A 24,595-nucleotide genomic window follows, 5' to 3' on the forward strand; every position below is an offset into this window, starting at 1 on the left:
GTCACGTGCACACACGACAAACCCCCTCTCAGGCACCCTCACATGACACGCCATGCACACACACACACACACACACATTTTCCTCAGAAACAAAGCACTGAGCACACACACCCCTTCCTTACAGACTCACACACGAGGTTCTGTATATATGTGCTTTCTCTCAATGTTTGGCTTAGAGCCTGGGTGTCCCCTCCTGGCTCAGAGGAATACGAACAGGTGGGTCTTCCTGGTCTTGGCTAGATCATACCCTGGTCTAGGGGCTAGGTGTTGTGGCGAGGTTGTTGGCCGTGTTGTTGGTGTTGGCCCAGGAGGGGAAGGTGTGCAGGTTGAAGATGGGGTAGCCCCAGCTATTGATGGCCAGTGTGATGACCAGGACTCCAATGATGTTGAGCAGGAATCCTGTCCGGGCCTGGTGTAAGGAGAGCCAGTCTGAGTGACCAGTTGCTGAGCTGGGCCAGAACCTATCCCTTAGGGGTTCACAGGGGCTCGGGAGCTCTCTTACTAGCAAAACTCTCCCTGAGAAATCTTCTTGTGGGTCTGACCTGCACCTCTAGGAAGTGCCCCTGCCCCTTGCTTTCATCCCAGTGCTGAGGAGGGAAAAGGAAGCCCTTCATGAGCTTTCAGGGCCTTGGGCTCTGTTCTCCCTGAGTCCATCTCCCTGGGTGCAGGTGCCTCGTACCTTGGAGCCTCCCCTAAATTCCTCACCCCCTCCTTTCCCTCTCACATGTCCTGGGGTTTGGCAGGGTCTGAAGATGCTCCAACTGGGGATCATGGTGCAACCTCCCCTGCTGTCCCCTCCCCTCCCCCCCGACAGGGTTCACCCTTAACTCTGAAAACCTCAGTGGCTTTAAACTACTTTGTGGTCCACCAAGAAGGAAGAACAGAGCAGGGAGGGGTGCTGAAGCATTCGAGCCCCACTGCTACTCACCATATCGGACACTTTGAGACCTCCAAAAGAGAAGACAATGGCATTGGGGGGGGTGGCCACGGGCAGCATGAAGGCTAGGGAGGAGGCCAGTGTGCAGGGAAGCATGACATAGAGAGGGTGGAGGTGGATGGCCTGAGCCTGGATGGGGACACAGTGCGCAGAACTGATCTCAGTCCCCAGCCCAGAGAGGAAGACGTGGCCCCCAATTCTCCCGCTTCCCCTCTCTGGAGGACAACCCGCCAACAACATGCACTCTGGCCACGAACCCACCACTTCTGCCAGGAGGCCCTGGGTGACCTGGGAAGGTCCCCTTGACCTCTCTGGAGGGGATGAGTGTGCAGCCCTGCCCAGTGGGGCGTGGTGAGAGGAGGGGCCCATAAAACGGATCTCAAAGGGGCTCCAGGGTGTCATCAAAGGCTGCGGGAACGCGCCAGGGGAGGAAGGGGCTGGGGACGCTCCGGGGAGTCATTTCAACCTGTCACCTCAGGACTGACCAGAACAGGGACTGGGCCAGGGAGGTGGGCGAGGCCCACCAATGAGGTCCATCCGGATACTCAAGGGGTGACTTCACCAGGGATGGAGTGAGTCAGGGGCCAGAAGGCCCTGGGGCTCGAGGTAGCTGAAGAGTCTGGGGAAGGGTGGAAGCTCAGGGGTCTTCTCCCGGAAGTGAGAGGAGGTGCAGACAGTTTCACCCTGACCTGCAGGCGGGGCCCCCGGATAGGGTGGGCAGGAGGGCTGCCTGGAGGAAGTGTATCTGCGGGACCAGCTCACCATGGAGGCCAGAATGGGCAGGAAGAGTGTGGTGGTGGCCACATTGCTGGTGCATTCAGTGAAGGTGGCAATCAGGAGGCAGATGATGAAGGCAATGGCGGGAGGTGGCACATTCTCTAGTGGGGTCAGCTTGTCCCCCAGCCACTCGGACAGTCCTGATTTCTGTAGGCAGAGGAAGATAGTGTGTGAGGGGGTGAGATTCCTGGGGCTCTGGGAGGGTCCTGCTCCTGCCTCCACCGCTCTAGTGTCTTCAGAAGTTGGGTCTGCTTGGGAAGGAAGATAAGACCCAGCCAGAACCAAGAGGCCCCTCTAGTGATTTTGAAGAACACTTGGGTATGGGGGAGAAGGGTCAGATGAGAAGCCAGGAGATGGGGCCAGAGGGCCTTCTTGGGAAGCCTGGGACATGGTGGGAGTAAAGACTTTAACTCCTTTTACTCCTGTTCTCCCAACAGCTCTTGGGAACTCCCTGGCCATCCTCAGCCCTCTCCCGGCCTCCTCCAGCCCAGCAGATTGGCAAGGAGGGAGAAGGGGGAAGGGCCCTGGGTAGATGCTGGGAAGAGGCTGACAGGAGAATGGGGACAGCCCACGGGGTCATGAGGGCTGCAAGGTCGTTCCCTGTCCGTGTGTCTACTGCCAGACTGTGAGTCCCAGGGCCCTGGGACTTTATCTCACACAATGCTGCCCGCTCAGCACGCAGCCCAGGGCTTGCCACAGTCCGTGAAGACTAACCTCAGATCCAGGAGTCCCTGGCACCGATCCCTGGCCCAGGGAAGCCGCCTCCTGTCCGTGCAGTGAACGAGCTTAGCCAGAACACGGAGGCCCAGGGGCGCAGGCAGGTTCAGGGATTTCCCTCCTGGGTGGAGGCTCTGGGGAATGATGCGCTCTCCGGGCCCTATAGCCTGGCTGGGTGTGACCATGGCGCCCCCTGGTGGCCTCAGCGGGCCAACCGCGTCCACCCAATGCTAGCTACTCCCTGGTGCTAAAGCTGTTGCATTCTCCGTCTGGCGGAGGGTGAGGCGGGTGGAGTGGGGTGGGGCGGGGTCGGCACTGAGAACAGTCCTTGTCCACCGGAGGAGCCTGCCCTGCCTTTGATTTTGCGACCCTAACAGGCAGAGGTCCTTATGGCTTGTGTTTCCTCCCCCTCCCTTAGACGGGGCTCTAACCTGCCTCTCCAGCTGCTGCCAAGGCTCCGCCCACCAGGAGGCTCCTAAGTGGGGATCCCCTGCGTGGGATAGAAGCAGGGACCTCTTTCCCTGCCGCAGGGTCCCCCTCCAACAGGCTGGGGAGGGGGCGGGGCTTTCTCACCTCGCTGCCCTTAGCCAGGGCAAAACCGCCCCCCAGCAGGAGGACGATATTCCAGGGCATCTTCTCATTCACCGTCTTCCAGTTGAGGAGGGCAGGAGGGGCCTTCAGCCTCCCCGGGTTTTCTATTTCCCAAGCAGAGGAGAACGGGTCACCAAGAGCCAACAGGTTTTTCCTCCCCTCCACTTGGGTCTCCCTGTCAGTCCCTATCAGAGCTTACTGCATGCGGGAGAGGGACCCCCAGTTCTGCAGCATCCTCACTTTGTCCCTGAGTCCCTGCACCCTTGGCAAGTCATCCCAACCTGTCTGGGCTTTGACTATTCCTGTCAAGTGTGGTTGAAGGTGCATTCCATGCTAGAAGGCAGGGGCTGCCCAGAGGCCCCTCCCTGCCCCAGTCCAGGTTCTTACCTGGATCTGGAGTCAGCCCTGGGATCTTGGAGGGCACCAAGAACAGAATTATGCCAATGAAGATGGCCACTGTTCCATCGGATGCCATGCTGTGGGCAGGGCAAGGAGAGCAGGCTTAGGCTCCAGGCTGCTCAGGGTGATAGGGTGGAATGGCGATGGAGAGGAGCCCTTCCCAGCAAGTCTTCCCCACCATGTCACCTCCTGGTCTGCACCAGGGGCCCTTCTCCCTTCCCTCCTCCCTTACCCAGGTGAGCCCCGGAAGTATCCCCCTCTCCCCAAGAATGCTCACCTGTTTCCATCCTTATTGGGAAAAGCCAGGTTGCCCCAGCCAAGGAAAAAGCCCGGCTCCCGGGTGAACCATAGCACCACCAAGGTGACAAAGAGGACAGAGACAGCCTTTTCTGCAAAGGTCATGGGGCCCAGTAGCTTGTGTTCTGTTTGGATGACGCGGAAGGCTGCCCGTGCTCTCTCCTGCGCCTGTCCCCCGATGCCAAAATTCTTCCGGAAGCTGCAGGCAGAGGTGGGAGGTGGGGCAGCTCCTGAGGACCCCGCACCAGGCAGGGGAGCAAGGGACTCTGAGCACCTGTGATATGCTGATGCCTGCAGAGGCCACCTTAGGGTTGCTACACGAAGGCCCTGGCCCTGGCCCCACCCAAGGTTTTGGAAGAAGAGCAGAAGACTCTCGGGGGTTCGTGGTTCTTATTTAGCAGAGGCAAGGCTGGGGCTCCAGGGGCTGGTTTCCCCATGCTTAGCCCTGCTCCATCTGTCCCAATGACCCCCTTTCCCTCCAGAGATTTTCTTGCGCTAAGCCCTCCCTTGCCCAGAGTGAGGAGGATCTAGAGGCCTGGACCCCACAATTCCTTCTGGCCCCAATTCGCCACTCCCTCCCTCCAGCAGCCTTTCAGAAAATCCTTCCCTCCCTCTCCTACCTGCTTCTGGGCATCCCCTGCCAGCCTAGCCCCACCCACATCATTCTCAGGGGCACAGGAGACGGCCACCCACTTCTGTGTGCCCCTTGCTTAACTTAGGTTGACTTCTAACTTTCCACTTGGGCAACTCTCAACTCCCCTGACGGACTGTGAATTCCTCAGTGGCAAAGACCATCTACCTCACACATCTTTGAATGTCTCACGGTGCCCTGCATATGAGGGTCTCTTTGACTATCACCTAGCTTTGTACCAGCCCCCAGCCTCGATCCAGCTGCCTTGCACATGTCCAAGTGAGTGTTTCAAAGTACAGCACCAATACTTAAAAACTTTCAATGTCCCCCCCTTCCATCCTCACCTTCCCACCACTGCCACCTGAGCAGGAAAGTCCAATAACTCCTACCACAATACCACCCTTATCACTACTCCCAGCCCGCACTGGTAGCAGACATCACCAGTCGATCCCAGACTCAATTCCAACTGAGCTCTAGCGCGGTCTCACCAGATTGTCAACTCAGACCTCTGGTCACTACCAGTAACTCAGGGTTGGAAGTAAGACTAAAACCTATTTACTACTCTTGGCCTCAAGGACAAGGTCCCAACCCTTGGATGCGGCACACAGGATCCTCCATAATCTTCCCCTGCCTACTTCTCCAGCTTCAACTCCTGATATTCCTTTTTGCCTTCACGTTTCAACCAATAAAACCAGAGTTTTCCCAAACACACGCTCTTTCTTGGCCTCTGCACCTTTGTGTAAGCTGTTCCTACTGCCTGGAATGCCTTTACCCCATTCTCTCCCTGGCTGGCTTCTCGTTCTACAAGATTCGGTTCAGACATCACGTCCCCCAGGGGCCTTCTGGGATCGCCACTATCCTGGGCTGTGTTCCCACAGCCCCCAGGGTTCCCTCTGTCACGGCCCCCACCACACCACCACCCGTTAGATGGTGAGCTCCAAGGACAGGGGCTGTGCCTAATATCCTCTCGTATTCTCAGTGCCTTGCACGGGGCCAGATGTCCGGTAAGAGCACAACAAATGCTTTTGTAACTGACCATGCTCACTGTGTGCTCCTTAAGCATTTACCAAAGGACCGTGGAGCACTATGGAATGGATCTGGCCTGGGCATCAGGAGACCTAGTTTTCAAACTCAGCATTGACAAATCTAGTTGTACACCCCTCTATGAGCCTCAGTTTGCTCATCTGCTAAATGGGGTAATAGGCTCCATCCAGTAAATCTCTCACATGGTGGGGACAAGTGCACAGAGAGGCCTTCTCAGTGGGTCTGTGATTACACCCTTTGCCACAATGGCTACCTGCTTACTCAACCGGAATCTCCCGACGGTAAGGGCAGGCCCCTGGGCTTCTTTCACTCCCGCCACCACTTACTTGAACCCCAGGAAGAGGCTCTGTAGCCACAGCCAGGAAAGCAGCAGCAAGATGGCCATGGTGGGGAAGGCAAAGCCGAACCAGGAGGCAAAGTTCACCACGTTGCCGTTCTGGGGGAAGAGCCTGATGGGGGATGCGGGCTGTCGCATGACATTGCCCCAGGCGCCTCCCAGCGCAAGTGCAGACCCCCCCCCCCACCGCTGTGCCCCTGGTCACTCACGAGTTGACTTGGCCTTGCAGCACCAGGTTGGGCGTGGTGCCCGTCAGCGTGGCGATGCCCCCGATGCTGGCCGAGTAGCACACGCACAGGCTCATGCCCTGGCTGAAGCGGAACTGTTCCTGCTGTTGTGCCGTCGAGGGCTCTAAAGACGCGGCCGGGACGGGGTGCACCTGCCCGTTATCTGGGAACAAAGGAGAGCTCGGCTGGGGGGGCGGGCCTTGTCAGCGAGCAGCCTAGACCCAGGCTGGTGGGTGGGGGGCGGGCTCGGGGGTGGGGTGCAGAGGCTGTGTCCAGGTCTGCAAGGGCTTGCACTCCCTGAGGTCTCGGGCTGGCTCAACCCTCAGATACCATCTGGCCCAACCTCTCTTGAGAGAGGGAAACTGAGGCACAGAGAATGCAAGAGGATTATCCAAAGCACATAGGACGAAGGGAGCCTGGATCCCTGACAGCCCACCCAGACTCCAGCTCTCTGCCTCCCAGGGTGATCTGGCATCTTGTTTGGCCCTGCACTGAAGGGATTCTCAGAACGTGGGATTTTTCATTTTAAAACTAGGGACAGGGGCACCCCTGGGTGGCTCAGTTGGGTGGGTATCTGCCTTCGGCTCAGGTCATGGTCCCGGGGTCCTGGGATCGAGTCCCACATCGGGCTCCCTGCTCAGCGGGGAGTCTGCTTCTCCCTCTCCCTCTGCCCCCTCCCCTGCTTGTGTTCTCTCTCTCTCAAATAAATAAATAAAATCTTTAAAAAATAAATAAAAAGAATAAAACTAGGGACAGTCTTGGGCAAGCCAGGACAAGTTGGTCGCTGCACGTCTCCCTTTTCTCTCCCTGAAAGCTCTGAGATGACCACTCTTGTCATGGATGTCATCTCAGACCCTCCCCAAGAGCTGAGGGAGGGTGGTGGTGGTGGGGTTGGGGCAGAGCGGGGTCAAGCTTCACCTTTCTCATCAAACTTGGTCACCTCCTTCTGGGGACTTGGTTCCTGGAGTTCAAAGGTGGGGTTTTCACTGCCTTCCTCTACGTCCTTGCCCGTGGGCGTTCTGTGCAACTGATCCAGAACGGCATGCGCGATGGGCACCATCATGGCTGTGGTGGCCGTGTTGCTAATCCACATGGACAGGAAGGCTGTGACCAACATGAAGCCCAAGAGCAGCCTAGGGACAGATGGAGACGGACGCACCCACTAGCTGGTGTTCCAGTGTCCCCTTCAGGGACTGGATCCCCAGCCCCCACCCGCTCCAGGTTCTCCAGTCCTGGTTTGTGGGAACTCACAGGGCCGGCCGCACCCCAATGATGAGGAGCACACGGAGAGCAATGCGTTTGTGCAGGTTCCAGTGCTCCACGGCAATGGCCACCAGCAGCCCCCCGACGAACAGGATGTTGCTGTCCTTTAAATACTCGATGCAGACCTGGCAGGCAAGGACAGCTGAGAGGCAGGAAGGGGTGTCTCCCATGCCCCTAGCCTTGCAGGCTACAGTCACTGACATTCCCACAAACACAGGTTGGTCTCCTGGGCTCTCAGAACCAAGTAGAAATGGTCTTTGGATTATCTTCCATTTAAAATTAACCAGGTTCCTGCGCGCCTGGGTGGCTCAGTCAGGTAAGTGACTGCCTTTGGCTCAGGTCATGATCCCGGGGTCCTGGTAGCGAGCCCTGTGTCAGGCTCCCTGCTTCTCCCTCTCCCTCTCCCCCTGCTTGTGCTCTCTCTCTCTGTCACATAAATAAATAAAATCTTAAAAAAAAAAAAATTAACCAGGTTCCTCTCTTCCTGTCAAACCCTTTCTTTCTCCCCTCAGAAATGAGTGGGAGATAATCGAGCCTGATTCCAGTCATTTTTCAAGCCATTGATTGGGAGATAGAGAATTTAGTGCTGATACCAGAAAGTACAACAGTGGTTCTCCAAGTGTGGTCCATAAACCGGCATCATCCCCAACCTGGAGCTTGCTAGGAACGAAATGCTCAGGCCCTGCCCCAGGTCTACTGCCTCTGAAACTCTGGGGTCGGGCCCAGCAGTCTGTTTTTCACCAGCCCTGCAGGTGGTCCTGAGACATGCATGTTTCAGAGCCATTAACCCAGGACAATACAAGTTCTTTAGCTGACTTTCAAAGCCTACACCTGATCCACTTTGAATTAACTCTCAACACCGACCATGCACTCGGCATTTCTAGAATGTACCCTCGCCCACCCCCCAGCCCTGTCATCTTCTAGCTGACTCTACCCTTAGTGCTCCCTGACCTGGACTCCTCTTCTGTGTGTCTTGCCTGTGATGAGGCTTCCTCCATCACCAGTGTTTTAGGGCAGACCCCCCCTCCCTACCAGGAACCTTACCTCGGAGGCATCCATTATGCCCATCATGGGGTACAGGACGATGGGGAAGAGGGCGGTGACAGCCAGGGGCAGAGCCTCGGTGCACCAGAAGAGCGCCATGAGGATGATGGAGTAGGCACAGTAGGCTTCCTGTGGGCGGGAGGGGGGTAGCAGAGCTGCTGGAAGGGGCAGGCCTGTGTCCCAGAGTCATGTCACCTCTTGCCCCCAGAGAAAACAGGCCATTGGTAACAGTGTAGGGAGAGCCTGTGAAACCCACAGTCATTGATTCCTGAGTCCAAGCTCCCATTTCAAAACGGAAATAAAAAATAAAGCAAAGCACTCACCACCTTGTCTTTGACCTTGGGGAGGCCAGACGTTATAATCCAGCCACACGGGAGGGACTGGAGAGCCTAGAGTTGGGTATCAGGCCCCACCCAGCCTGAGGGGACTGCAGGGGGCCAAAGTGAGGATCCCCTAGATGAGATGGGGGCTCATCTAGATGATACTGGGGCCTGGTCAGTGTGGACTCCTGCCTGGCACCCTGGCCTTCCCTGGCTTTGTGAGAGCCTGCAAGAATCTATTTGTATGACGATGCAATGAATGTTTGTTTCCTCTCCCAGAAGGGGAGCTCCATGAGGACAGAGTCGTTTTTGTGGCATCTGGGTGCTTGGAGCTCAGGACCCAGCAGGCTTCAGAGCAAATCTTTTCTGAATGAATGAACCACTGGGAAGTTTAGGAATGGTGGGAGGTCTCCTTCCCAGCAAGCCTGACATGACTATAGCATTACACAATTCCGCGAGCTGCCATACACATTTGCAGAATATGTGAAAGGTTCCCCCATCCCTGAGTTGTGCAAGGAACTGGAGGGGAAGCCCTGGGTCATCGTCTTGCAAGTCTTTGGGCACCAGAAGCTCCTCTTTCTTTCACAGGGCCTCCTTTTGAGTCTAGAGAGACCGGATCTCAGACCTGGGAGGGGTCCTGGGGCAGAAATGGCAGTCAGCCTCCAGAGTCATGGGCCACCAGAGGGAGGGAAGGAGGATCATTAGCTAGAAGGAGGCCTCTGGGGCACCTGCCCACTCTTTGTGAAAGGGGCTGCCGGGCTGCGTGCTGGGACATTGGGCTGGGAGGCTTTCTCTCTCACCTGTCTCGACTGCCCTGCCCCTTCTTGTTTTTACACCTGGTGCTGGGCTGTGCTCACCCCTGAGTACCTCCTGCCCTTAGTGCCCTGAAGCTTAGGGAGGGTCCCTGGTGGTAGCCTGGGAGAAGAGGAAGCTGTTGTTTATGGAGCAACTTTTAGGAGCTGGGTGTTTTCACGTAACTCAAACAGCCCTGAAGGTGGGTGTGGTGGGCCCAGGATCTAGAGGAGCTCGAGAGGGTAAGTGGCTCGCTTAAGGTCACAGAACTGGGGAGTGGCAGAGCCAGAATTGAACCCAGGCAAGGCATCCAGACTGCAGAACTCGAAGGGCGTTTCCCCGGTGCTCTGGGAAACCCTGGAGTGGAACAGCACACAGCCTGCGCACCCCACTCTAGAGCCAGGTCTGTCTGCCTGACACCAGGCTTGCTTTCTCATCATGAAACTTCCACCAGCTCTCCTCACCGTGGACGTGAACTCTTTGGCCCCAGGGGTGGGGCCACCTTGACCTTCGCCCAGAGACTCATCCCCCGCCCGCCCCAACCAAGAGGCTGGTTCTGCTGAAGTTGCTGTTCTCAAGCTCTTCCTCACCTGCAAGGGAGGCGGCGGCCAGTTACTCATCCTCCCCTGGGGCTAAGGGCAGGCCAGCCCCTCTGGACCCTGGCGTCCCCTCCCCACAACTGACTCGGAATTCTCTGGCCAGAGACAAGGAGGGGGCTGGGCTGCCCGTTCACTGCTGATTCAAGAAGAAAGAGCTGCTAAGGACAGCCAGAAGTATCCTGAGGACTGCTCCGTGCCAGGCCTTGGGCGCCCCATGCTTCGGGTGATTGTCGCATTTCATGCCTCGGTGAGGTAATGACTGACTATGGTTCCCACTCCACAGATGAAGAAACAAAGGTACAAATAAATGAAGTCAATGTCTCAGCATCACGCGTTGGCAAGTGAAGAAGCCAAGCCATGTGGTTCTTGAGCCTCAGCTTTCTCTTTCTACCCTGAGCTCCATCCCTTACAGTTGGGGGGTGCCCTCCAGGCTCAGGTTCACAGCGACTAGTGGGGTGTATGTGGATGGGCTGGGGCTCTGGATTCCAACAGAACTGTCCTTCCTGGGGACTGCCACTTCCTGCCATCAAGCTCCGGGCAGGTAAACTCAAACCCCAAACTTTCCCTTCTGAGACCCCATTCCCGTGCTCCAGAGAGAGCTGTTGATAGTTAACCCTGCCCCTGTGAGCTCCAGTGTATTCTGTCTATGGCTCCCCTACCCCTTTACGACTTCCCCAAGTCCCCCTCCTTGTCGCCTGTCTGTCTCTGGATCAAACCCAAAACCAGGTTCAAAGTCCCAGCCAGAAGCTTTCTCTGGCCCAGGTGGCTCTAGCCCTGTGTCCCCATCCTCTCTCTGGCCCAGGTGGCCCTAGCCCGTGTCCCCATCCTCCTGGGCAGTCTTGTCCAGCTGTAGCATAACTTGCTGACCTGTTCTTCCTGGGTCATAGGGTTCTTAACTGGGGCATGGAATTCCAAGGAATCTGAGGGAAAACTATTTCATCTTTGCGCTAACATCTAACTAAGGCTCTAGACATAGGCAACAAAGTCATACTGCAGTTAGTGGTCCCGCGGGTGATTTTGTCACAAAGGCCCTTGATCGTGGCCATCAGCCATCAGGTACGGGCACAGATCAGTTGGTGCCGTTATCTCAAAATGTATCTCGAAATATTGTTTCTATCCATCACTCGTTTTGGCATTACGGTAGTTATACCAATGCTAGATCTTTAATGCATGAATAATCACCTGTATTTCTGAATTGCAACTGGCTTTTTCATATTTTTATTACTGTATTTCAAAGTAACTGGGACACCTGGGTGGCTAGGTCGGTTAATCGTCTGCCTTCGGCTCAGGTCGTGATCCCAGGGTTCTGGGATCGAGCCCCGCATCGAGATCCTTACTCAGCAGGGAGTCTGCTTCTCCCTCTCCCACTCCCCATGCTTGTGCTCCCTCTCTCGCTATATCTCTCTCTGTCAAATAAATAAATAATAAAATCTTTAAAAAAAAAAAAAAAGAAATGGTGACTGACTTGGTTTTGGCTCAGGTCGTGATCTCAGGGTCGTGAGATAGAGCCCCAGGTTGGGCTCCACTCGGTGCCCCTTTCCCTCTGCCCTTCCTCTTGTGCTCTTTCTCTCTCCTGAATAAATAAATAAATCTTTAAGAAAAAAAGAATCCCAAGAATAGGATGACCAACTGACTGCGCCACCCAGAGGCCCCTAAGTTCTTCTTTTCAGCTTATCTATTATCTCAGGCAAAAAAGATGCAGGCAAAGCATCCCGTGATGGAAACCAAAACTACCCCCCAAGCAACAGGGACTGCCCTGACAACCGCAAGAACCTGCATGACTGACCCCACGACGGTGGTCAACCTGACCTTTCCTGCCCACCTGCAGGGACCTTTCCTTTGTCCCACATTTTCCTTATAGAAACCTGGATGAACTTTCAGCACTTTGGAGACCGTCTTTGAGACACTAGTTTGCTGTCTTCCAGGTGTCAGCCTTGTTGAAATAAATCCCTTTCTTGTTTTGCCACCACTTGTCTCTCTGCGTTTGGGCTTTGTCAGCGGCTAGTGGCCCAACCTGGTCTGTTTGGGGTCCTCACGGCCAGGTGCTCTTGCTCCCTTGGGTCCCAGTTATATCCCTGTCTTAAGGTGAAGGGAAAGAAAAAATGGTCTAGCACCAACTACTGTGGCTTCCCTGAATCACCTTGGGAACTTTCTAAGCTTCTAGGTCCATCTCCAAGTGGAATTCCTCTCTGGGCAGGAGCAGGGGTCTCTACAAGTTTTTTTCCCTGGCAGCTAATGTTTCTTGCTCCCTCTGTCACTGCCTCCCCCTTGCCCTGTCTGGCAGAGGAGGTGCTCTCCAGCCCTGTGCCTCGGCTGAGGATTTGTTCCTCCCGCAGTATCCATTTATGAGCTCCTGAGGACAGGGAAGTGAGTCTTTTCACCTCCGGGTCTCACCCCTGGCTCTTTGGCTGGTGCTGGCCTCCGTGTGAAATCCTCCTTCCCCACTTGTGCCACACCCACCTCTACCCAAGGAAGTCGCTGCTGCTGGGAGCCCCTGGGGGTCAAGCCCTGGGCCCCTCAACTGTTCGTCAGGCACTCGGTGGACAAACACTCCTTCCACTCCAGGTCTGCAGTCCTGTTGGTTCAATGCCTCAAATGCCCCCATCGACTTCTCGCCAGCTCTCGGCCACCAGCCTCGTCCAAGCCCCAGCATCTGTCACCAAGACTCCTACAAGGTCTCCTCATTCACCTCTCTTCCTCTCTTGCCCCTGAAATCTCCTCTCTTTGCTGCAGGCAGAGTGATCTCGAGTCACAAATCTGTTTAATCCACCCCAATCCTCCAACACGGACACACTCACCTCAAAGCAGCTCAAAGCATCCCACTGCTCTCAGAAGAAGTTTGGGGCTGATTTGAGCCTTCTCCTCCTTGCTCTCTGCTCCAGCCACACTAGCCTTCTTCCAGTTCCTCAAATACTCCATCCTCCTCCCAGCCACAGGGCCTTTGCACACACATAACTTCCTCTCTTCCCACTTTGCCCAGTTGATGTCTACTCATTCTTGAGATCTCAACTCAAGTATTCCTTTTTCGGGGAATCCTCCATGGGTTTGAGGCTCGGTTATATTCCCTTTTTTCACACACTAAGCCCCTGTCCCTCTTCTGCACAGCACTTATCACAGGCTATAATTAAACACTTTGTTTCATGAATTTCTTGATTTTACATCAGTCTTTTTCATCAGACCGTACTCTCTAGGGAGCTAGGCCCGAGTCTGTTTCTGCCGACCCCATCAGGCACCTACATGGAGTTGACAGTCTGAATGCATGAATGAGAGCACCAGGCACTAGGGACACAGACATGAGTCAGGCCCAGCCCTGGCCCCCTGGACTCTGAGTGCCCCCATGTGGGCTGGCCCCTAGGCCCACGGTGGGCGGGCTGCCCAGCAAAGCCAACAGTGGACAGAAGAGATAAATGCTCAGAGGGCTTCCAAACCCCAAGGCTGGCAGCTTGCTTCTTTTGTAATGGGAAACACAGGTCAGAGGTCAGAAAACCTGCATGCCCAGGCCCAGCTTTGTGGGTACCTCTCTCAGCTTTTTCTTTTTCTTTTTCTTTTTTTTAAAGATTTTATTTATTTATTTGCGAGAGAGAGAGAATGAGAGACAGAGAGCACGAGAGGGAGGAGGGTCAGAGGGAGAAGCAGACTCCCCGCTGAGCAGGGAGCCCGATGCGGGATCCGATCCCGGGACTCCAGGATCATGACCCGAACCAAAGGCAGTCGCTTAACCGACTGAGCCACCCAGGCGCCCTCTTTTCTTTTTTTTGTAAGCAACACTGATCAGGGTACCTGGGTGGTTCAGTTGGTTAAGAGTCTGCCTTGGGCTCAGGTCATGATCCCAGGGGCCTGGGATCGGGCCCCTAGTCAGGCTCCCTGCTCAGCTGGCGTCAGGATTCTGCTTCTCCCTCTCCTCGCAGCTCGGGCTCTCTCTCGCTATCTCTGTCTCTCTGTCTCTCTCTCAAATAAAGAAAAAAATAAAAAAGCAACACTGATCATTTCCAGCTGTACACACATTTATCTCCTTTATGTGGTTTCCTTACCTGCAAATGGGAATAAAAGAAACACCTGCCTCACCGGGCTATTATAAGGATAAAGGATGTGAATATGTCATAAAGGACCATCGATGGCGATGAGCAGATGGTGGGGCTGGTGTTGGGAGATGAATGTACTCCCGGGATCCTGGGGAACCAGGGTGGATTCATGAGGCACACATGGAGATGAAAGTGCCAGAGAGTCCAGTGCAGACTCTGGACCCGGGGTGTGGGCAAGGTGTGGGACCTGTGGGCATCATGGCCTTTACCGGCGACGGACACAGAGCAGCCCGGGGCTGTTGGGCAGCTGCAAATACGCCCGTAGTCTCCGAACTGTCACCACTTATTCCTCCTGGTGATTGAAGGTTAACCCAGGGAGGGGGGATGGCTTGGCACACAGGGGGTCACACCCACTGCCCCTCTGCCCCTGGTGAGCAGGGGATGCTGCTGGCAGTGAGCACTCCCAGGTCTGTGGGTGAGGTGAGGTGAGGTACTAGGTGGCAGCCGGCCAAGAACCACGGCAAGGGCGAGACCAGAGTAGGACCCCAGAGGAGAAGCGACCCTTCCCTGAGCCTCCGTCTGTCTGGGCTGAGGAAGGCTTCCAGAGGGGACACTGAACGGGTGCTGAGGGATGAAGAGGAGTTCAGTGGGTGGGTGGGCAAGAGGTGTTGAAGTGAGGGAGTGAGCAGAGGGGGAAGAGAATGAAGCATAAAAGATCTTGATGCTTTCTTGGAGGGGTATATCGCTTGGAAAAGGCCTTGTCTGCCTTGGGGGAGATCTAGGACTTTATCTGGAAGACAGTGGCGAAAAGTGAGGCCCTTACAAGGTTTTAAGAGGAGAGAGTGACACGGTGAGGTTACACTAATGCCACTCAGTGTGATTTTTTTAAAAACGATTTTATTTACTTTAGAGAGGGAGAGAGAGAACATACATGAGCAGGGGCAGAGGGAGAGAGAGAATCCTAAGCAGGCTTCACACCCAGTGCAAAGCCCGACTTGGGGCTTGATCTCACGACCCTGAGATCATGACCTGAGCCAAAACCAAGAGTCAGATGCTTAACCGACTGAGCCACCCAGGCGCCCCTTGCCCTATGTGATTTTTAAAAATATATGCACAAGTGTTTGTATATATGTGGGAAAATCTCTGATTCAGGGATTCTTACCCTCTTTCTGTACCAGGGTCCCCTTGGCAGCCTGACGAAGCCTTCTAACTCGTTAGAATCATGTTTTTATTTATTTATTTATTTATTTATTTATTATTTTTTTTTTTAAAGATTTTATTTATTTATTTGACAGAGACAGAGACAGCGAGAGCAGGAACACAAGCAGGGGGAGTGGGAGAGGGAGAAGCAGGCTTCCTGCTGAGCCAGGAGCCCGATGTGGGACTCGATCCCAGGACCCTGGGATCATGACCTGAGCCGAAGGCAGTCGCTTAACCAACTGAGCCACCCAGGCGCCCTAGAATCATGTTTTTAAATACATTAAGTAAAATGCATAGAATTATAAAGGAAACCAATTATATTGAAATACAGTTATTAAAATATGAAAAATGGACAAGGTCCTGATATATGTTACTCTGTCTCAGCTAATAAGACCTTGGCTAATGGTTACTGTAAACTACAAAGTCATGAGGAACTTAAACAGTATTTCAAGGTGCTTGCAACAGCTCCAAGGCAATGGGACTGTACCGGCCACTTGCCCTGGCAGCAAAATCAAAGATACGGTTAATACCGCTGTGGTTTGTTATCTACATTCGTAACAGAAGGAAGTGCTAAATTTTCTTCAGAGGTTATTGACAATAAAATATAGGGTTTTTGTTTTTTTTCCCCATCTAAGTTCACAGACTCCCTGAATTCTCCCCACAGATTCCCAAGGAGGAGGAGTCCCTGCTCTGGAGGACAGCCACCATGCTGGTCACTGAGACTGCCCTCTGGACAGCCGCGGGGATGAGGGTGGGAGCAGGACCTCTCCATTTCACTCTCTGGTACCGTCAAATTTCATACGATGTGAGTGTGCCATCTAATTAAATAAATACATCATCTAAAGATAAAATGAGGGGGGCGCCTGGGTGGCTCAGTCAGTTAAGTGTATCTGCCTTCAGCTCAGGTCATGATGCCAAAGTCCCGGGATCGAGCCCCACGTCGGGCTCCCTGCTCAGTGGGGAACCTGCTTCTCCCTCTCCTTCCTGTTCATGTTCTCACTTGCTATCTCTGTCTCTCTCTCTCAAATAAATAAAGTCTAAAATAAAATAAAATAAAGATGAAAATAGGGAGCTTAGACCTGCTATATTGCGGTGGGTGAATTGGAAGACACAGGATGGGAGGCTGGGAGGCCCCAGGAGGCCCTAGGAGGCGTGCTGGGTGTCCAGTGGGCAGATGGCGGGGCTCAGAGCAGGTCATGGCAGTGGAGATAGAAAGGACAGACTCCAGAGAGGGTAGGAGAAGACAGGGTTTGGGTGAGGGCTGATGGCTTGGATAGGGAGGAATGGGAGGAGAACACTCCCACGTGCCTGCCCTGGGTGTCTAGACGCATGGCAGTGACCCCAGGGAGAGGAGGCGGGCTGAAGGGGCTTGGGGAAGGAGGTGCAGAGTAGGCTGGGGTGTGTGATATTCTTTCCAGGAATACTGGGCCCATGCTAAATACCTAATCTTTTCAAGAGACTGAATTTGCAAAGGCGACGATGGCCAGTCCACATATAAAAATATGTCCTGCAGTCTGTGCAGCAACCAGCCCGGGTAGCCAAACCACAGCCTCTACAGCAATTGGCCCAGTCTGGATTTGCTCAATGACGGCCAGCTTTCCTGTTCCGCCCCCACTCTCTACCCCCACTTCCAACTCTGGACCAACCAGTGAAAGCCAAATACGCATCCCTAAGCAATCACACAAGATGCCCCGCGTCGATCGGCCCCCTCCGGCTTCCCCTGCTAACAGCCTCCAGTTGGGGCGCCCCTGAAGCCTCCCCTTTCCCGCTCGTAAGCATTCCGGCCCACGCCGGCCTTTGAGGCTCTGCTAAAAGCAAGCAATGGAGGCTGGCTGGCTGCCTGTCTTCCCTCTGCCTGATCTCACTCCGGAGATCTTTGTTTAGTTCTGCACCACAGTGTGAATGAGTTGGTTGCATCATCTTCTGTTCTAAGAGGCCAAAGGGAAACAATGGGTCTCTGAGTATCAGAGAAGACAAATGTGGGGGGAAGAGTCCTGACCTCCCAGTTTGGGCTGGGGGCCAGGTCTGCCTGTGTCCACTGAAGAGCAAAATGGCAGGCAGGAGTGACTGTGAGCAAAGCATTCCCACACTCCATGTGTTCGATCCCCACAACAGCCCAGGCCTTGCCACTGGGTTCTATCCAGGAAACTACTGTTGAAGATTCTACCTTGTTTGCCCATTCCTGACCCTCACCTAGCAGGTGCTGATGGGCATGGACATAATTTGATAATTTGGGAACAAAGTCCAGACTGGGGAAACGTCTCTCTCTCCTCCAGGCATCTCCTCCGGCCTTGGAGGCTGAGTCCTAATCCTACTCCCAGGCCCCCCAGAGGCCAGAAAACCTGTCTCCAGGTGGTGGCTACACTTAGGGACACCTCACTGCTCTTGTGCGGGTGACCAGCTGCACCTCACCTTCCTGATTCATAGGTGGGGACACTGAGGCCCTCTAGTCAGGACAACAGCCCCTGTGAACAGAAGTCATCTCTGGAAAAGAAGTCAGGTGTCCGCGCAGTGCCTCGGGCTAGCTGTGCTTTCCAGGGGCTAGGAATTCAGACGAGAGGCACAGGGCACAGGGAACCACCCTGTACCGGGCCCCAGGTACCAGGAACCCTATGTACACGGGTTCTTGCTCTATCTTCACTCAGTCCCTTAGAGTGGAGAGGGTTGGTGAGGTCACAGGCTATACATGGTACAGAGTGGATTTGGACCCACATCCGTCTGGCTCCCAAATCCGTTTTGTTCCCTGGACTCTGCCTTCTTGACCAAGAGCCAGGAAGTTTCGAAAGATAAAGGCGGACCCCAGAACTGAGGTCCAGATTCCACGTTCAGTCTTCATGTCCACAGTGAATTATCTAAGTCCTGCGCCGTCTCTGGAGCTCAGGAATAGCTTTTAGTCAGGGTATTTTAATTATACGGGTCTTAAAGCTCACGTGGGCAGGCAACAACATACCGCGCGTATAGTCTAGGAGTGCAGCTGATTCCGATGAAGAAATTCTGCCTTCTGTTCTTCCTGTAAATACAATCTGGATTCTAGCTAAGCTCTGTCCTGGCAAACACTGTGCCCCTAGGAGACTGTTTTTCCAGATGGTCCCATGCGGAGGGGGGAAACCAGCTTTTTTGACCCTAAAAATCCTCACTCCTTCCCCTGGCCTTGCAGGGCTGACGACATTGGCTCACCTCCCCCTTCCTCTCTAACTGAGCATACACCGTCCTGCCCGCGGCTCAGCTCCCCATGCCACGCTGGCCTTGTTCATCCCTCCAGCTTGCCAAGCTTGCTCCTGGCCTTGGGCCTTTGCACCGTGTGTTCTGCCTGGACGGCTCTTTGCTCAGAGCTGTGCTTGACTGCCTCTCACTCGCCATTCAGGTCCGAGGGTAAATACCATTGCTCCGGGAGGCCTTCCCTGACCATCTATCCCGAGCAACCCATCCCTAAGCCATAGTCACAGCCTGTCCTACGGTTTTCACAGCATATGCTTCTGCGTGTCTTTCTAGCCCCATCCCCCCGCACCTAAACAGCCCTTGTGACATAGTACGTGCTCCCTGATGGGTGAGCGAGTGGGTGTCAGGTTTGGGGCACACCCATGGTGCTTCTCACTGTCTGGTGGCAGGGTTGGGGGAGCAGTGAGGAGGCCCTGTCCTCCTCACTGTCCCTTGTCCCCTGGGGCCACCAGAGGATGACGAGTATTTCCAGGATTCGGTTGCTATTTCTGGAACACACCCTACGGTTCCAGCCCCGACACCTTTGCTCCTGCAGTTGCCTTCCCCCGGCCTGCCTGCTAAGGATGCCTCTGACTGTCGGCGTCCCACTCAGCCTTCAAGGCCCCACTCAAAGGCCACCTGCTTGGGGTTCGCCCCTGACTCAGTGGGAAGAATTTGCTCCCTCTTCTGAGTTCCTCAGCCTTCCAGCTCTATCTCTGGGTAAATACATGTTCCTCTGACAGCAACCTAAGGACAGAAGCCTCTGCTCCTTTTCAGTAACCCCTAGCACAGAGCAGGAGCTCATCAGACTGCAGCACAATGGGAGGACTGGCTGCTGGCTGGATGGACACGAGGGTAGGTGGCTCAAGAGGTGACTCATAACGGGGCCACCAGCCTGTATCCCTGGACAGCCTCGGGCAGAGACCCCCAAGGCCGGGTTCCAGTTTAGCCTTTGCCTTTCTCCAGCTGGGACTTCAGACAAATTACTACTCTGGGCCTCAATTGATATGTCTGTAAAATGGGGTAATAGTAGTACCCTCACAGTAACTCAGAGGTTATTATGAGACATAAATGGGTTAGTGCTTTGCAGTGCTTGGCACCATGGCTAGCACGTAAAAAATACTCGGTAAATATCAACTGTTACAATATGGACTACCCGTCTGAGCCTTGTGTGGGGCTCTTCCTTCCCACTTCAGGGGCCAGGGGCATGGAGGTAAGCTTGGGGACTCACTACAGACAGCAGGGACTCAACACAAGGTCCTCTTTGCCCACATTCCTGCATTTATTCTAGAGGTATTTGTTGAGCACCTACTATGTGCCAGGTACTAGGGATTCTGCATGGAAAAAGACAAAGTCCCTGCCTTCATGGAGCCTACAGTCTAGTGTGGGTAGTCGGAGAATAAATAGAAAATAAACAAGTGCATCATTTCAGATAGTGAAAGCTCTTTACATAGAACAACAGGGGTTCCTAATAGAGCCTGACTGGCGACAGTCAGGGAAGGCTTTTTCTGAGGAAGTGGATTGAGGCTGAAACCCAAGGAGTGAGAAGCAGTCATCTGGGAAAGAAGATTCCAGGCAGGGAGACCGAGCAATTTGAGGAGCATGGAGAAAGTGGGTGAGGCTGGAGAAGAGTGAAGGAAGAGGGGCGATATGAGGCATTGGGGACCACGGAGTCTCCAGGAGTGGAGCCCCAGGGACTCCTGGCTACTCTAAGAGGTTTGGGTTTTATTTCAAGTTTGACGAGAAGCCTGTGTAAGGGCTTCCACAGGGTAGTGGTTGGGTGAAGAATGGTCTGGGGAGGGAGAGGAGAGAAATGATGGCGGCTTGGACTCACTTGGGAGGCAGTGGCAAGCAATCCCATTCAGATATTTCATAGACCTCGAGTCAACAGGACCCGCTGGTGCATGTGGAAATGAAGGAAAAAGAGGAATCAGGAATGGCTCTGGGGCGCCTGGCTGGCTCAGTGGGTAGAGCATGCAATTCTTGATCTCGGGGTTGTGAGTTTGAGCCCCACGTTGGGTGTAGAGATTACTTAAAAATAAAATATTAAAAAAAAAAAAGGAGTGGCTTGGAAGTAGAAAGTTGAACCACATCTTGGTAAGAGAGCAGGAAGAGCCAGCTGGAAAAGATGAGCAAGCGGTGTTGTTTTGGATGGTAAATGTAGAAGCATATGCTGTTTAAAAGAGAAGATTCAGGGGCGCCTGGGTGGCTCAGTCATTAAGCCTCTGCCTTCAGCTCAGGTCATGATCCCAGGGTCCTGGAATCGAGCCCCGCATCGGGCTCCCTGCTCGGCGGGAAGCCTGCTTCTCCCTCTCCCACTCCCTCTGCTTGTGTTCCCTCTCTCGCTGTGTCTCTCTCTGTCAAATAAATAAATAAAATCTTTGAAAAAAATAAAATAAAATAAAAGAGAAGATTCAGGAGCAAGTGTCCAGTGTTAGCTGGGTAATACTGAGTTTAGAGGTTAGGGCTGGGGTTAAGATTGGAGAGTTGTCAGTATGCAGACAGCCAAAGTCACCTAGGGAGAGAGTGGGAATGGGGGGAGAGTGGGGGGTGGAGATGGTGGGGGTGGGGGGGTGCGGGGTGGGGGGTAGGGGGAGTGGAAGGTAGCCCCTTGGAGACTGGAGCTGTCTTAAGGAAAGACCCGTGCCGTGCAGACAGATTTGGAGGCCTTCCATCTTGAGAGAGACAAAGAAAGCAGGCCTCTGTGGAGGGATTGTGGGATTCAAGGAGGGTCTGTTTGGTTTTTTACAGTGAGAGAGATTGTATGCTGATGGGAGAGATTAGGAGAGAGGGGAAAATTGATGAGGCTGGAGAGGGGATAAAGTCCTTGAGAGGAGCTGGTTTCCAGGGCTCGAGCCGAGGGGCCAGATTCCGCAGGGAGGACCGGGAACAGTTCATCCGAGTCAGGACAGGGATGAAAGCGTCTGTGAGGCCAAAGCAGGCAGCAGGGCTGGGGCGGGGGAGGGGTGCGGGGGGGGGCTCCTGACTCCTAACCCTCCCGCCGGGGGCCTGGCTTCCCCTGACTCCGGCTTTCCTGTGCGACCCTAGGCAAGTTGCTGCATCTTTCTGGGCTGTACTTTCCTGAGGAGGGAAATGGGAATCAGGGTCCCTGCCTGTCCTTCCTCCTGCAGTGAACACACTTGGCCCAAGCTGTCTGAAAACCCATCGGATGGGTCCCCAGCACGGAGCTGTCCCTGGCTTTGGCCTGAGAGGAGGGTCTTAAAGGTCAGCCAGGCCTTGTCACTTACCAAGTGTCAGGGGTTCAAGAGCTGGGCCACGGTATCCCCATTCTCTCACCCCTTTGGGATACCATGAACAAAAAGCTTGCCTCGATTTCCCTTTTTGTGATAAAAGGATGATAATGGGCAGGCCTGGGGTTGTGGGTGGGGCCAGGGCCAGGATCCTGTCCTGTCCTCGAGGAGGCAGCAGGGTGAAGAGAAGCTAGACCACACCCCCAGCTCTGCCACAGTCTGTGACCTACCGGGTGAAGCTTGAGCTTCAAGACCCTCCTCCTGAACTGACCCTTCCCAAAAGCCCCATAATCTTAGATTCATAATTTTATGGTCTTTTACTTACAAGGGGGCCTCCAAAATGTATTATAGCCAAGCTCCATGAAACCAGGATCTGCCTTGGGATTTGGGTAAGTGACTTAACCTCACTTTTCCCATCTGTAAATTGGGATAGGCAGGCTTGCCTCTTAAGATGAGAGGAAGGGTCCATCAGGGGGAGGGGGAAGATGAGAGGAAGGGTTACTGGGTGCACAGTCCAGGGCATGTGGTGGGGGCTCCAGTAAATTGGAGCCGAAGTTATGGTACCTGTTGCTTGGTGGAGGGAAGTAGGCTGTAAGCGCCTCTCCCTCCATCCAGGGTACGCTGTCTATGGTGCCCACCAGCAGGGTCCCGTTGTCCAATTCCTACCCCTCTCCCTCAGCTGACTTAGCCCTTGGGATCAAGGGTGAGCTCTTTCTCTTTCTGTTTACACTCTTTTATTTATTTTTTTTTAAGATTTTATTTATTTATTTGAGAGAGAGAGAGTGCGCGGCAGAGGGAGAAGCAGGCTCCCCGTGGAGCAGGGAGCCAGACGTGGGGCCCGATCCCAGGACCCTGGGATCATGACCTGAGCAGAAGGCAGAGCCTTAACCGGTTGAGCCGCCCAGGCATCCCTCTGGTTGCACTCTTAAAGGCATAAACTGCCCGAAGCCAGCTTCCTCCTACTCCCTTTCACTGGTTTCCAGCAGCCAGCCCCGCTCACGTCCCACTGAGCCCAGCAAGGCTGGGCGAGCACACAGTAGGCAGAGAACCCCAGCTGCCTCCACCTGCACCCCCTTTCCGGAACTGGCTTCCTATCTCCCAAGGCAGTAGATTTCGAGTGCACCTAAGCAATTCGCCTTGGGCTGCTAATCCTGGGTGCCAAGCAAAAGCCCCCTTTGACCTCTCAACCCTCAGTCTTGGGAGAACCAGGAGGTCATAGCCTCATTTCCAGGCCAGGGAAGGATGAGTAAACTATGCTGGTCCTAAGGATGCCCAGCCCTCGTCCAGACTGCCCTCCACCCCTTTGGAGCCAAACCCAGAGTCCTTACCCTTCTGGGGAGGAGGATGGGCAGGGGCAGCAGAAAAATGGGCAGGAAGAACACAAGCAGGTAGGAACGATAGGCCCACAGGCCCTGCCAGCAGGTGGCCATGGTGTGGACCTGCAAGGGTTGCTGGAGCCGTGGCATCCGGGATCCACTGAGCTGAAGGAGCGATGCAGCAGGTAGGCAGCCAGCCAGGGCAAGCTTATATAAAGCTGGTTGAGTGTTAACCATTGACCCACCCTGGCAATCAGACTGTTTTGGAGTCCAGGAGATGAGAGTAAGGAGGAGGGACCTGCCGGAGGTGTAAAGATCAGGAAGACTTTGCAAAGAAAGGAATAAAAGCTTCAGGTTCTTCCAAGAAGTTAAGCCCAGTTAACTCCTGTGCGGAGGCTGCTAAGGGCTGCGTCTGGAGGAATTGGAGAAGGAAGGGTGTCCGGGAAGCCCCAGAGCCAGCCTCTGTGGGGCAAGACCCCTGCCCCCCAGCTCAGCCTCCCCTCTCTCCTTTCATTCCCCCAAAGCGGGTTATCCTCACAGCGGTTCCTACTGGGCCCAGCAAGGCAGCCCTGCCTCCAGACGCCCTGCCCTCCAGGAGTTTCCAGTCTAAGATTGAGTCCCGCCAGTCTGAAGTAAGCCCTCCTCCTCCTCCTTCCAGGTATCAAGGAAACTGTCAAAGTTACCTGTTCTGACTATCTCCTATTCACTGTGTGACGTTGAGCCACTGACTTAACCTCTCTGAATAACCACTTCCTTGTTCTGCTGGAACATCTTCCTATTTTGAGGCATAGATGAGACAAGCTATGGTATGTTGATCATAAAAGGTTAGCTTTTTAGCTTTTTTTTTTTTTAAAGATTTTATTTATTCATTTGAGACACAGAGATACAGAGAGAGAGCATGAGCAGGGAGAGAGGCAGAGGGAGAAGGAGAAGCAGGCTCCCTGCTGAGGCAGGAGCCCGATGTGGGGCTCGATCCCAGGACCCTGGGATCATGACTTGAGCCGAAGGCAGATGCTTAACGACTGAGCCACCCAGGCGCCCCAAAAGGTTAGCTTTTTAAAGTTCTTCCTGGTCCCCCACCCTTACCCCAAACTGCCATAGAAGACCAGAGAGATCTTGATCTCTCCATTTGTACATCGTCTATCCATCCATTCACCCATCCCATTCACCAGACAAGTATTTAGCACCAATTGTAATTCAGCCCTGTGTTCAGTGCCAAGGATGCAGAAATTAAGATGATGCTGGTAATAGTGAACATTTGTTTAGCATTTAGTACAAGCTAGTTGGCGTACTATTTCATTTACTCTGTAGAAACACACTATGAATTAGGTGTAACTATTCTATTTTACAGGTGGGACAACTGAGGGCCCAGGACACAGAGCTAGCCGGAATTCGAACATGCTTTCTGAGTGCGCTGGGGAGGTCTAAACCCATCTGCGGGGCACCAGGTGAAAGGAGAGAATGAGGAGTGTGGGGCATGTGAGCTAAAACTTGGAAGCGGAGTCTGTGTAATTTGGTCGCCAGGTGCTGAAGGGAAGATAGCTGGCAGAGAGAAGAAGGAGCTAAGGCCTGGAGGGTGGTGTGTGCGTAGAGGTGTTTGTGTTGGAGGGGGCGGGTTGTGGGTTGCAAGGAA

The 24,595-nt window shown here is 54.2% G+C and overlaps 1 protein-coding gene across 1 annotated transcript; it reads right to left on the reverse strand.

Moving 5' to 3' along the window:
* Positions 1–253: 253 nt before the first annotated feature.
* Positions 254–23,076, reverse strand: SLC13A2 (solute carrier family 13 member 2). The gene is made up of 12 exons (XM_021704301.1): positions 22,975–23,076; positions 8,265–8,393; positions 7,209–7,345; positions 6,876–7,090; positions 5,940–6,120; positions 5,720–5,842; positions 3,699–3,917; positions 3,410–3,498; positions 3,005–3,126; positions 1,700–1,861; positions 929–1,066; positions 254–409 (listed from the first exon to the last, which is right to left on the reverse strand). Exons 1-12 carry the CDS (start codon positions 23,074–23,076, stop codon positions 254–256), a joined length of 1,773 nt encoding a protein of 590 aa, XP_021559976.1.
* Positions 23,077–24,595: the final 1,519 nt, after the last annotated feature.

This window comes from Neomonachus schauinslandi, chromosome 15, assembly GCF_002201575.2.
Source record: "Neomonachus schauinslandi chromosome 15, ASM220157v2, whole genome shotgun sequence".
NCBI lineage: Eukaryota > Metazoa > Chordata > Mammalia > Carnivora > Phocidae > Neomonachus > Neomonachus schauinslandi.

Excerpts from the sequence above, each read along its gene's own strand:
- SLC13A2 (XM_021704301.1), bottom strand. The coding sequence starts at position 23,076 with ATGGCCACCTGCTGGCAGGGCCTGTGGGCCTATCGTTCCTACCTGCTT. Across the intron at positions 7,346-8,264 it reads GCATAATGGATGCCTCCGAG|GTCTGCATCGAGTATTTAAA; the intron begins GTAAGGTTCCTG and ends CTTGCCTGCCAG. Across the intron at positions 410-928 it reads GTCTCAAAGTGTCCGATATG|GCCCGGACAGGATTCCTGCT; the intron begins GTGAGTAGCAGT and ends TCCTTACACCAG.